A 13,109-nucleotide genomic window follows, 5' to 3' on the forward strand; every position below is an offset into this window, starting at 1 on the left:
ACCTGTCAGAGTTGGCCAACTGCTATAGCAAACAATTCAAAATCTCAGTGGCCTGACATAATAAAAGCTTAATTCCTGCTTGCTTCATAGCCCAGTGCTGGTTGATGAGGTGACCCTGTCCTCCCTCATCAGTCAGGGTCCTGAGTTGATTAATCACCTCAGGGTCCTGAGTTGATTAATCACATGATTCCAGCACATTCTTGAGCCTTGTCCTCCTCCACATTCCATTGTCAGGTGAGGAGAAGAAAATATGTCAAAGACAACATAGGTTTTGTTTTCTAGACAGACCTTGGAGGGGTAGGGGCTTCCATCCTTCCATCCTTTCTGTCCACACTGCAATGTTCAGGACTCAGTCTCGTGGCTACATGTATCTGCTGGGAGGCTGGGGAGTGTAGACTGACTATGTGCCCTGGAGGGAGAGGAAGTAGAGTTTGGTGAGCACATAGTGGACTTCACCACAATGCTAAATCCAAAAAGCTGTTTGGAGGATTAAGTGAGATGATATACATAAGAACTCATAAAGATCTCTAGATGAATACATATTAATTCTGGAATAATATTAGTTCTGCACTCCTAGCTAGGCTGAGGCCCATCTTCTCCACTCAGCTCATCTTGGATGAGCAGAGAAGGGCAAGGCGGTGACATTATCTTTATGTTACCTGCAGAGACAGCTCCAAAAAGAGAAAGCTACCTACGTCCTCTGCTCCCTTTACCAGGCATCTTAATCTAGAACCATTTTAGATACATTTCATATTATTGAGAGCCATCGTCAAGGAGAAGAGGCCATCTTTTCATAGTACACTCCCAAATAATACTGGTTCTTTTTGGCAAATGTTTCCCAGGAAAGCTTATCTTATTATTAAATGATGCCTATTGTGTGTGACCTTAAGCTCTGAAAGAAGGTGGGATTCACCAGATTGACTCATCCAGATCTGTTCTCCAAGCTGCCACAGAGTGATTTCTTCTAAACAGTGTAAATCAGATCATGTCAACATCTGCTTAAAATCCCCCACTGTCTTTCTATTGAGTTTAGAATAAAATCCAAAGGCCTTATGCAGGGTATTCCCCATCCCACGCTCCCAGGATCAGCCCTGCCTCTCTCCAAACTCATCTCACATCTTTCTCCTCCTCTCCCTATTCATTCATTCTTTCATTCATTCATTCAACAGCTGTTTATTTAGCCTTGGTTCAGTCCCTGGGGATACCGTAGTAAAATAGACAGGCTTACGGGTCCAGCCACTCCACAGCATGTGGGATCTTCCCGGACTGGGGCACGAACTCTCAACCACTTTGTAGCATTCAACAATCTGGAAAATCCTTTTGATTGTTTGTGTGCATTTATTTATTATCTATCTTCCTCTACCACAGTGTAATTCCCACGAGGACAGGATCTTATTTATCTCATTCACTGTAGTATCCTTAACACCTGTTTGCCTGGCACCAAGTAGAAGCCCAATAAGTATCTGTTGAATGAATGGCTCAAGGAACGAATGAACTGACAGGCGGCAACCAGCACATCTGGTGACGCCCTCAGGCCTGAGGAGAAAGTGTGCTCCGTTTTCCTTCTTGATATCCTGTGCTCATCTGTGTCCCTCTGATTGTGGTTTTGTAGGGAATGACACCACTCCACTGGGCAACTTTCCACAACCGGCCTCAACACACCCAAATGCTGCTGAAGAAGGGGGCAGACCCCACCCTTGTGGATAAAGACTTTAAAACGGCTCTCCACTGGGCTGTGCAGGTGAGAAGTTAGCCAGTGAGCTTGTCTCAAGTATAAATGGTGTAAAGCAATGTTAACAATTCTGAGTATGTCAGACCTGAAAGATGGAATTTTCAAAGGTACAGTCCCAGCACTGATGTGGACTTTATATGTACAACAGAGCAAGTAAGATACATGCTGCCCTCTTCCCTTCATTCATATCCAAAGCAGCAACAGCAAACCTGTCACTTTGGAGGATTTGGGTACATCAGTTGCTGAGAAGAAATCCTGCCAAGGTAAAGAGGGGGAGGAGTTACAGAATATCACCCACCTCGGCTGTTACACACACACATACACACACACACACACACACACACACACACACCTCTCTCACTCTCTCTTTCTCCATCTCAATGATTGCTGCTGGCTCACAGTGTACCAGGATAACCCTTCAAAGAATTATTAGGAAAGTCCCTTCAAAGTCTTTGGACCATGACTCTCTTCTTCCTTCCAAATCCTCTGGAGCAGAGGTGACCCTGAACAATGGTACTCTGACCAGTGAGAATCGTGGCTCATAACCCTACCTCACTATCCCAAAAGGGAGTCTGTATCAGTACACATGACCAGAGAAATAGAAATCTACAGTCCAAGGCGGGGAAAACTGGGACTTCCTGGTGGTCCAGTGGTTAAGACTCCACCTTCCAATGCGGCGGGTATGGGTTTGATCCCTGGTCTGGGGTTCCACATGCTGTGCGGTGCAGTGCAGCCAAAAATTTTAAAAAACCACAAAACCCAAAGAGGGGAAAACTGAGACTAAGGTGAAAGAGTGACCATAGCTAACATTTACTGAAGTGTCTTCTAAGGAAATCATTCAAAGGGAATGATTAACTAAGAGTTACCTATTCTGTCCTTGAGAGGAGAGCGATACTATGCATCCTTTCAACAAACTTGCTAGCCCATTCTGTCTTTTCATGCCTAACCTAGGCATCCCCACTGTTTATTTCTATCAGCCCAATAAAGGCACCCTTGCTGAACTGCTGCCAGGATCCCTGTGATTCTGCACGCCCTGATGGTGGTTTCACTCAGGTGTTTTCACATGCCACACACAGCAGAGAAGGGCACCTGGCACTTTCAGGGTTGACATGTGTGCCTGAGATAAGGGCAAAACAGAAGTGATTTGGAAACTAGTCTGTTTTTGTTCCTACAAATTTGGCTTCAGTTACCCTGTAGCAGGGCCAGCCCTGCAAAACTGTGAAGTGAACAAAGCATGTTTTTGTCATCCTCACCTGCCCTTAGCACGCTCCTCCATACTTTCAGTATCTAATCAGCTGCCCTCATGCCAGTCCCTGCCCAGAGCCCAGTCCTCTGGCTGGTCAGGGGTCACCATTGGAGCAGTGGCCCCAGGGCAGCCTGGCTGGGCAGCCAAGATGTATCCCACATGTGTTGGCTCTCAGCTAAGGTGAGAGTGGTATCAGAATCAAGCATTTTCTGTATATTCACTCCCATCGCCCCTGTTTTCTGATTTCACAGATCTGGGATGGGTCTCATGCGTGTGCATTTTGAAAAATCTCCCCGGGTAATTCTGACTGATATGCCTCCTCTGCTCCACCTTCCTCTCCCACAGCCAGTTTAGAGCTGCTGCTTGGGAGATGGCTTTGCAGTCGAATCATCAGCAGTGCGTGTAAAACAACAGGTTCCCAGACCCCACTCCAGACCCCTTCTGAGTTGGGCTCTTCATGGGTGGGAACCCTTGTTTTGATCCTCCAAGAGGCAACTTGGCAAAATCCAAAGAAAAATGTGCTCAACTCAGAAGATCTGAGTTTGCATTAACAGACCTGGCTTTGTTCTGGAAAGAGTCACCTAAACCTGCTTGGCTTAACTGTAGGTGTATCTTTGGGGCATGAATGAGACCATGCACATGACAGTGATGTGTAATATTCTTTGTAATTGGAATAGATTATCATTTTTATGATGGCTCCCAATTTCCTCCATGAAAGCTTAGTTATCATACCCTCATCTACATACTGTATTCTTTCTCTCTACTAAATGTTACAGCTTTTAACCTGCTACATTGATTTCAGTCCTGTCTGCACATTAGAATCATCTGAAGAGCTTTTAGGCAATACTGATACCCAAGCCCCACACCCTTAGTTTTTCAGTCAGTTTGTCTGGGGTGGAGCCTGGGTGTCAGTAATTTTTAAAGTTTTCCCTTCCTCCAGGAGATTGTAATGTCCACCTGGGGTTGAAAACCACTGTGATAAATGAATTCGTATTAATGGGTTCTAAAACCTTAGCTACTCCTACCTAAGATATTTACGTTTTGACCATGATTTTGTATAATAAGCATAATGCCTCACACATTTATATTCTCAATAGCTTAATAAATATTTCATGAGAAAAAAAAATTTCATGAGCACCTATTCTGCATCTGGCATTGTGGGGGGAAAGATTTAGAAGACAGGTTCCTTCTAGGACCCCTACAGTTGTATGTAATATTGCATGTTCTTATGTGTGAGGATGTTAGCATACAATTTTCTGAGGAAGGTGTTCAGTTTCTTCAATGAGGATCTGTAACTACCCCCCGCCCTTGCCAAAAGGTTAAGAATCACACTCTGGAGGAACTGTACACCGTCTCCCTCCCTGCGGTTAGCAGTAAAATTCAGAAGTGGTGTGTTCTGCCCTTTATTCTGTGAAGAAGACTGAGGGTAATTCCAAATGTCAGCTGCAACCGGGATTATACTTGCCACCGTTAGCCTTCTTCTTCATTTATAACTCAGGGCCAGCACTGTGTTCCTCATAAAGTTTTTCCACATAAATGAGTCTATTTCCCATTGTCATTAATTCCTTTCACTGAACTTCCTGCTTTTCTCTTCAACTATATGAGACCATATTTAAATCTATAGCACTTTGAACTAATAAAGCTTCTGTATTTGATCCAGGCAACCAAAGCAGTAAAGATTTGAAACATTGGGCCCAAAAAGTAAACTAAGTTTCACTTCAGCCCCCATTTCTTGGGTCCCTTGGTAGCTGGTGGTGCCCTCCTGTGGGCCCATTGCCCTTGTTCACCTCCCCCATCTGCCCAGGAGACCAGGTTGCATGGCTCTCTCTGGGCTAACACTGAGCAGAACTCTGTCCCTATCTGCATCCAGTCTCCCTTGATGGAATCTCAGCCCTTCGGGGCATGTTCTTGCCTATCTGTGATGACACTAGCTTATCAGGACTCTACACAGGTATCTCTCGGACTCATCTTCCTCTCACTCCTCAACACAGCAGAAATTTAGTCATTAATCTTTTTCTCATTCTCCTTTCCTCAGAAAGCCCATCGGTTCCTAAGGCTTCAACTATCATTCTACTCAGAATTTCCTCAGATCAAAATCCAGCTCTGACCTCTCTCTTGAACGTTAAACTCACATTTCCAGCTCTACCAGGCATCTTCCCATAATTTCCCATGGACACGTCAAACTCAGCATGTTCAAACTGAATCCATGCTCTCTCCTTCCCGTCACATTCCCATCCACCCGGTAGCCCAAGCCAAAGGCCATCATGTGGCCCATGGACACTGCTTCCTTATCATCCTTCATGTGTAATTGGTTATTGGCCAATTGGTGTATTGGTGTATTGTAATTGGCCCCAGCAGGAAACAACCCACTCAGATGGGATTATTTGAGCATAGATTCATAAAGAGGCTATTTACACACAACAGCAGGTTGCCATTAGGGCATCTGGGAGGGCATGGGAGGCAGTGGTTACTAAGACACAGCAAAAGCTGTAGCTGTAGGAAAGGGCCTAGGATGGAAACTGTAGACTTTGATGGAACAGTCAAACTGTGGCCTAGCAGGGAGGGAACTGGAGGATAAATGCCCCAATCACTCTTTCCTCCTACATCCATCTCCTGTCAGTACCACTCACTGGCCGATCCCAACCAGAAGCCAAAGGGCAAAGGGGCCCATTTGATGCAATTCATACATGCTAAAGGATGAAAAGCAGGATTAAAAAAGATGGAGAGTTAACCGGGAAGAACAAATGGAGACAATTTAGTACACCTACCATCAGTGCCTTAGATCAAGCTTCCCCTGTCTCCCACCTGAACAGTTTCAGTATCTGTATTCCTACTTTCAGCCCTTTCCTTCTCCAATCTATTCTCACATTGCACCAAGTGCTCTTTCTACAAATCACAAAGGAATGTACTAACATAACTGTTACTACAACAAAACAATTATGGTCACTGCTGGTTCTTGGCTCAAAAACCTTCACCAAGTGCCATTTTCTGGTAAAAAACAAACTCCGTGACTTGCACTTACTGCCATGAACAAGCTCTCTGCAACCCACCCCACTCCCTGCCCTTTCCTCTTCAAGCCATATAGGCTTTACTCCAACCATACTAGAATGTTAATAATCTCCTCAGTACATCGTAAAGATTCATCCTGTCTTCCTCCTGGTCATGCGCTTCCCTTTTGGTGAAATACTTCTTTCTTCTTGCACTCCCTGCATCATCCCTTCTAACTGCAGAATTTATACTTGTTCTTCCTTATTTCTCAAGGCCCAACTAAGTTCACCCTCTTTGTTGAGCTCCCTTTCAGAATTTTTCCCTCCGTCTAGCACTTCCTTACTTCTATTACTGGTGTTACAATCAGTGGGGTGCCTATGTCTCCTCTTCTAGACTATGTGCTTAAGGGCAGTGTGCCTTACTCATCCAGATGTCTCAAGATCCAGAACAGATCTTTGTGAATCTTTGTGAACACCAAAAAGGTGTTCACTGAATTCAGTTCAATAAGCTTATCCATCCCAAGCCAGTGGGAATAGTGGCTTATTGGATTCTTTTTGTGAAATACCATTTTCAGCTTAACAAAAACTTCTAGGAATGCAATACCTTATTTTTTTTTTTTTTTTTTTTTGGCTGCATTAGGTCTTTGTTGCTGCGTGTGGGCTTTCTCTAGTTGTGGCAAGCGGGGGATACTCTTCGTTGCGGTGCACAGGCTTCTCGTTGTGGTGACTTCTCTTGCTGCAGAGCACGGGATCTAGGCACATGGGCTTCAGTAGTTGTGGTGCACAGGCTCGGGAGTTGTGGCTCGCGGGCTCTAGAGCACAGGCTCAGTAGTTGTGGCTCATGGGCTTAGTTGTTCTGCCGCGTGTGGGATCTTCCCAGACCAGGGATCAAACCTGTGTCCCCTGCATTGGCAGTTGCCTTAACCAGTGCACCACCAGGGAAGTCCATGTGCCTTAGTCCATGTGGCTTAGTATCAAGGAGTTTTTTCTAATGATAGGAATTCTAGGATAGATATGATGGCAGGTCAGTGAGAAGGGCAAGTATCTACTGCCCCTCAAATCTCACCTCTAGCTCCTTCCTCCTAAACCTAGAAAATGTGTTTATCTGGAATCTTCCTCAGCAGTACTTTTCTTTCAGTGCATTTTTCAAGGGAGGTTAGAAAGAAAAGAACTGCAGTAATATAAAACTATTTCATGTTTGTTCATTCAGTATGTGGTTATGTGGTTAAGGAAATTATACACATACACATACCCTTGGAGCTCTTGAATATAACCATCAACCCCAGTGCCTGAGACTGATTTGGTCCAGCATGGAATCCTCCTCCTTCCCGTGGTGGCCAAGATCTGTGGTCAACTGTTTGAACTGTATCAAAGTCCTGTAAGTATACTTTAAATATATTCAGAGTGCCAAAGGCTAATTACAAATGTCATAGACCAGGGGATCCGGTTCATAGATGGAAGAGCCTTAGAACTGGAAAGGACCACACAAGTCATTTAGTCCAACCCCTCAGTTCACAGGTGGTGAAACTAGTGCACAGGGAGGTTATCATTACCCAAACACACCCCACGCCCACAGAGACTCAGGCCACACAACTCCCAGTGCTTGATAAGAGGAAAACTACAAAGCCACATAAGCCCAGAGTAAACAAAGAGAAAGTCAAATTTATGAAATCAACCCCATTACCCTGGGAGCAAAGACTGAGCTGTCTTGAAGGGTAGCCTAAGTTAAAGTGGCCTGCATGTGTCAGCTCCCCAGTGCTTGGTTGCAGAGAAGAAGGGGATGAGGTAGACAGAGAAGAGACAGGAACTCACCTAGGAGTAAACACAAGTGAGGAAAGAAGCGAAAAGAGAGTGAAAGGTGGGAGATAGTGAGAAAAAGAAAGGGAAGCTAAGAAAAGGATGAGTAAAATTCTATTTCGTTTGGCTTTGCCCATAGTTGGTAAGGCTTGTTTTTATTTATTTATTTATGCATTGTTCAGCAAATATTTGTTATGAGTTACTCTTTGCTAGACTCCATTTCAGCAGAAAGATTTCCAGTCATAGGTGTGGCAAGGGCAATGCAGAGATGTCCTAGAGACTGTCACCTTGCCAGACAGCTAGAAGCAGAAGCTAGACGCTGTCTACACACTAACACAGCAGGGAAGGAGGTTTCATGGGGAGCTTTTCCATATTAGTCATTAGAGCACCTGTGAAATGAAGTAGTTCAGCAACTGAGGGTCACCGTGCCTCACTGCCCATCCCCCCATTTCTAACTTCCACTAGCTCTCCAGGAGAGTCAGCCCCAGGCTTTGGGATACAGCAGCCTCTGGAGTCAGGCCAAGCAGAAAGCCTGGGTCCAAAGGGGCTAACCATGAAGATGGTCCCGACTCCAAGCCAGGATATTGGGCCCCTTTGTCCTCTAGTTAGCCCCAAACCCTCAACTCTCAAGTGTTCACGCTATACAAACTAGTAAAACTTCCCCTCCAGCTCCATTCCAGTCTAACACATCTGGCTCCAGCTGAACTTACGGGCCAGTGTTCTCATAGCACAAAACCACCCAGCCCTTTAAAAGGGCCATGTGACCTCAAACCCTTACGTCTGCTTTGTACAGTCACTGTCATGCGACAAACAGACCCCTACCTCCAAGAGAAGGATGGAGATTGGAGTTCCCTCCCTGAAGAACCCACCATAGAATTAATGCCGCCAACACGTTAACAAATAAACAACTAGTCCTGAATCTTGCGTTAAGACTCCTTGGGAGATCACCTAGAATAAAAAGAGTCTACAATCGGGACTTCCCTGGTGGCGCAGTGGTTAAGAATCCGCCTACCAATGCAGGGGACACAGGTTCGAGCCCTGGTTCGGGAAGATCCCACCTGACACAGAGCAACTAAGCCCGTGCGCCACAACTACCTGAGCCTGAGCTCTACAGCCTGCAAGCCACAACTACTGAGCCCGCGTGCCACAAGTACTGAAGCCCGCACGCCTAGAGCCCATGCTCCACTGCAGTGAGAAGCCCGCTCACCGCAACTAGAGAAAGCCCAATGGGTGCAGCAACGAAGACCCAACGCAGCCAAAAATAGATAAATAAATGAATAAGAGTCTACGATCAAGATACTGGAATCTTGTTTTTTATCAGTCTCCTACAGCAAAATTCCTGTACGTTAATTCAACTTTCTTCCTGGCAAGGCTTCTTGCGAATTCCCCTCCCTCATGAGGTATAAAGAGAAAATGACTAGGACTCGGTAGTTCCCAGCAGTTTTCAGAGTACATGAAGGCACCTTATGGATTACCCATGGACAAAAAGAATAAAAATGCAGCAAAAATAAGTAAATCCACAATCTCATTTGGCCACCCAATGTAGATTTCTAGAGCTCCATACTATCTATACAATATTCTTCCCCTGTTGAATGATATTCCCACCAAACAGAAACCCACTCTCCATTCTTCCTAAGGGCCCTTCTGGGCAGCATCCCATTTCTTCTCTCCTGGTGCTTCCTGGTGTCTGTGACCAAGGCTTCCCAGGCCTGGAGACTCCCTTTGACTGACACTCAGCCCATTTTGCCAAGAAGGGAATGCTGTTACCAGGAGACCACTGAGCCAGGGACTCAGCTCACAAACTAATACTCTCCAGGGCTCTCTCAAATTCTTGTGAGGGTGCACCGTGGCAACCCTCCTAGGAAAGGTTTTTAAAGCACCTAATGTTGGAAGAAGGTCTCAGTTGGCAAGGCGTACTTCATTGCTACTGATGTTGCTGATCCCAACAGCAGTTTTCACTTAAATTCCTCCCATATGAACATGCAGGATCAAATAAATAGACCGTACTTTTAACTGGAGACAAAATGGTGTAGTGGTGAAATACAAGGGCTCTGCAGACAGTCAGTCCTGGCTTTGCCACCTCTTGGCTGTGACAGTGGGCAGCTTAATCCCTCTGTGCCTCCAATTTCTCCTCTACAATATGGGATGATACGAGTACCTACCTCATGAAGTTGTAGTCAGGATTAAATGAGTTAGAACGTGGAAATGCAGTGCTGGGCACAGAACGTTCACTCGGTAAACATTGCTATCACCATTACTCCTGGGAGGATATTCTTCCAAAGGAAAAAAAAAAAGGCAATGACAATGTTGTAAGTAAGGGCCAGGTTTAGAGACAAAGGAATTGTCTGGAAGATTCAGGACAAAAGGCATTGTGGAGGAAAAGTGTAAGGGGGTGGAATTTCTCTTATCCAGAAAAGCCATGTAAGACTCCAGCTTGCAAGGGAAATGCTGTCTGGGACTGTCTGGTCAGGAACTCAGAAGAGGCCCACTGAGATGTGCTGGGCCGCAGCCTCTATCTCAGCTGGCTGCTTCCAGAATGGCTCCTCTGTGGGTCAGGCAAGGAGAGGGGAAGACAGTGTGTAAGAAGTAAGTTTTGTTTTTTCCATCTGTGCTTGACACTCCATCCCACACAGAAGGAGAACCGTGACAGAGTGTTTTGCTGTTTGAATCACTGTGGCAACCTGAATTCCTTTGCTCTTCCAGGAAACCATAAACAAAATCAATTCATTGAGTGGACACTCTTTTTTGCTTCTGTTTTCCTTCTCCAATGGCTAGTGCTTCTTAAAAGGGGAGAGGGGTCTCTTGATTGTTTTAAATATACCGTATTTCAGACCCCTCAAAATATGTTTACGTAACATCAGGTGAAAGAACCTTAGAAAAGCTGGTAAAGCAGGCATGAAAGCTTACATGTGTTCACTGTAGCCACCTTTTGATGACAGGCATGCCATAGAACTAAAGTCATTGATCTGAATTATTTAAGTCATTGTGAGACAAAGGAAGAATGGAGGGAGAAAGAGGATGTAAGGGGGAAGGTGAGAAGGAAAAAAGGAAAAAGGTTGCAGGCAGGACCCACTTTATGGGTGTGTGACCAGTAAAGCCACAGATGCCCCACACTCAGCAGGGAGCTCTGTGCTCCAGGTATAATGCTCTGTGGCCATCTGAAAATTCTCAGTAATTCTGTCGTTGAATCTGTGTTTTGTATGTTAAGTCTAATAGGACACTGGAGCCTCAGCTCACACAGTCCCACCTCCCTGCTGCCCTGGGACAGATGCTCAGGCCCCAGCTCCTCAGTCCCCTGGCAGGGGTCTGGGCACAGACTCAGGGAGGGTCAGGATTGAGCATGTACTGAGTTGCAAGATGGGGCCCTAGGCACCTGTGAGGGTTTGCAGTCACCGTGAGCATGCCCAGCCCAAGGGAGTGTGACACTAAATAGCAAATAAAAATCGCAATGACAGGTCCAGAGAGACACCATAGAAGAAGGGAATACATTATTCCTCTGCCATGTGAGCAGGGGGCTCCACATTTCCCCTGGGCCCCACAAATTATGTAGCTGGCCCTGGTTGTAACATTTAAAACCCACTCAGCACTCTTGCTGGGGCTCACAGTTGAGAGCTTTGAGTGCCCTGAGCCTTTGGTCCTGCAAGAGGTTGCAGAACTTGTATCAGCTGCGGTCCCCTGATACAGTGGGAGCACACTCGAGGGTTCACTGTGATGGTTCCCTGTGAAGCCACGCTGAGTAACGGGATATCCGGAGAGTCCTCAGTGCAAACAGGGAGAGGGGAGGGAAAGGAAGAGGAAAAGCAAAAATGAAAGGGTGCTGTTCCACAGAATTGTGCAAACTGACTCAGAGGTTCTAAAAGACAGCCCTGGGGTCAAATAAACTGGGATAATAAAGTGGGAGGAATGCCAAAAGAAATGTTACATGGGAAAATTTATTAGGAGGTGGCTGTGGAATAGCACTTGGAATGTATTAGAATTGCAGCTTTAAAAAAGTTCAACACTCTCAGCTGATTCACTTTGTTATAAAGCAGAAACTAACACACCATTGTAAAGCAATTATACTCCAATAAAGATGCTAAAAAAAAAAAGATGTTCAACACTCTTTCTGCCCAGGACCCTGAGCCTGGCACGTGACCTGGCTCCTGGCCCCCAGAACTAGAGCGTGTCTCTGCCGTTTCTGTAACCTGCTCCTCACGCCTCCTAGAGACCTCCATTCTTCCCGTAAGACCTGCTGCGTGGAGATGCAGTGTCTCTATAGATTCACTGAGAAAATTAAAATGCTGATGAATTATTTGGACTGTTTTATGATCTTTACACAGATATCAGGAGAAATCTGAAAGATAAGACTTTTCCACTGTGTGAGATAAAACTAGAACTCACTGGCCATTGAGGATTTATTGTCATCTAAAATTGCAAATGCTTATGCAGTGTTTTTTGTATTTTTCAGTCCAATGAAAGGTAACATGCACAGCATTTACTTACTCATTTGTTTAAGCTGAAGAGATGTAGGACACTCTCAAGAAAGAGCTGGTGACTTTTAAGGCTGGGACAGGTTACTAAAAAGAGTGTAGAATAGCCTCCCTTCAAAGATAAGATAAGGGCTTCCCTGGTGGTGCAGTGGTTGAGAATCCGCCTGCCAATGCAGGGGACATGGGTTCGATCCCTGGCCCTGGAAGGTCCCACATGCCACAGAGCAACTAAGCCCGTGCGCCACCACTACTGAAGCCTGTGCGCCCTAGAGACCGCACTCTGCAACAAGATAAGCCACTGCAATGAGAAGCCCGCGTGCTGCACTGCAAGGAAGAGTAGCCCCCGCTCATGGAAACTAGAGAAAGCCCATTTACGGCAATGAAGACCCACAGAGCCAAAAAAAAAAAAATGATAAGATAAAAACTTATTATACACCTACACAGAAAGAGGAACCCAGTTTAGATGGTTGCCTAAAATTCTTTCCTTTTCATACTTATTTGTTTTTATTTCTTTTATCGATTAGCTACTAAATTATGACCCACTTCTTTTCACAAAGGATTTTTGACAATTAGATTACATGCAATTTATAGCAATTTGACCATTACCAGATCATTCTGATCATCATTATGTCACTAGTCAGTACTCGTCATAGTCATTTTGTTAACATTAAAATTAACTCTGCCAGCTTCTCAGGGGTTAACCTCTACAGCAAGTGGGGGAAACAAAATGAATATATTTAATGAGGAAGTCATCTAGGTGGCCCACCCATTGTGCTAGCTCTGATGTCAGTCAATTACACCTGTATTTAAGTCCTCCTTAGTTCACTGATTATGGAAGACAATTTGGCTCTTACAGGAGACAAAAATCCCTGCAGTGA

The 13,109-nt window shown here is 45.2% G+C and overlaps 1 protein-coding gene across 1 annotated transcript in view; it reads left to right on the forward strand.

Moving 5' to 3' along the window:
* Positions 1-13,109, forward strand: part of ANKRD55 (ankyrin repeat domain 55) — a 457,064-nt gene that overhangs the window by 421,048 nt on the left and 22,907 nt on the right. The window contains exon 8 of the mRNA XM_032628850.1: positions 1,613-1,741. Within this exon, the coding sequence (XP_032484741.1) occupies positions 1,613-1,741 (129 nt within the window). The remainder of the gene's footprint in view (positions 1-1,612; positions 1,742-13,109) is intronic.

The sequence above is a fragment of the Phocoena sinus genome, chromosome 3, assembly GCF_008692025.1.
Source record: "Phocoena sinus isolate mPhoSin1 chromosome 3, mPhoSin1.pri, whole genome shotgun sequence".
Classification (NCBI taxonomy): Eukaryota; Metazoa; Chordata; class Mammalia; order Artiodactyla; family Phocoenidae; genus Phocoena; species Phocoena sinus.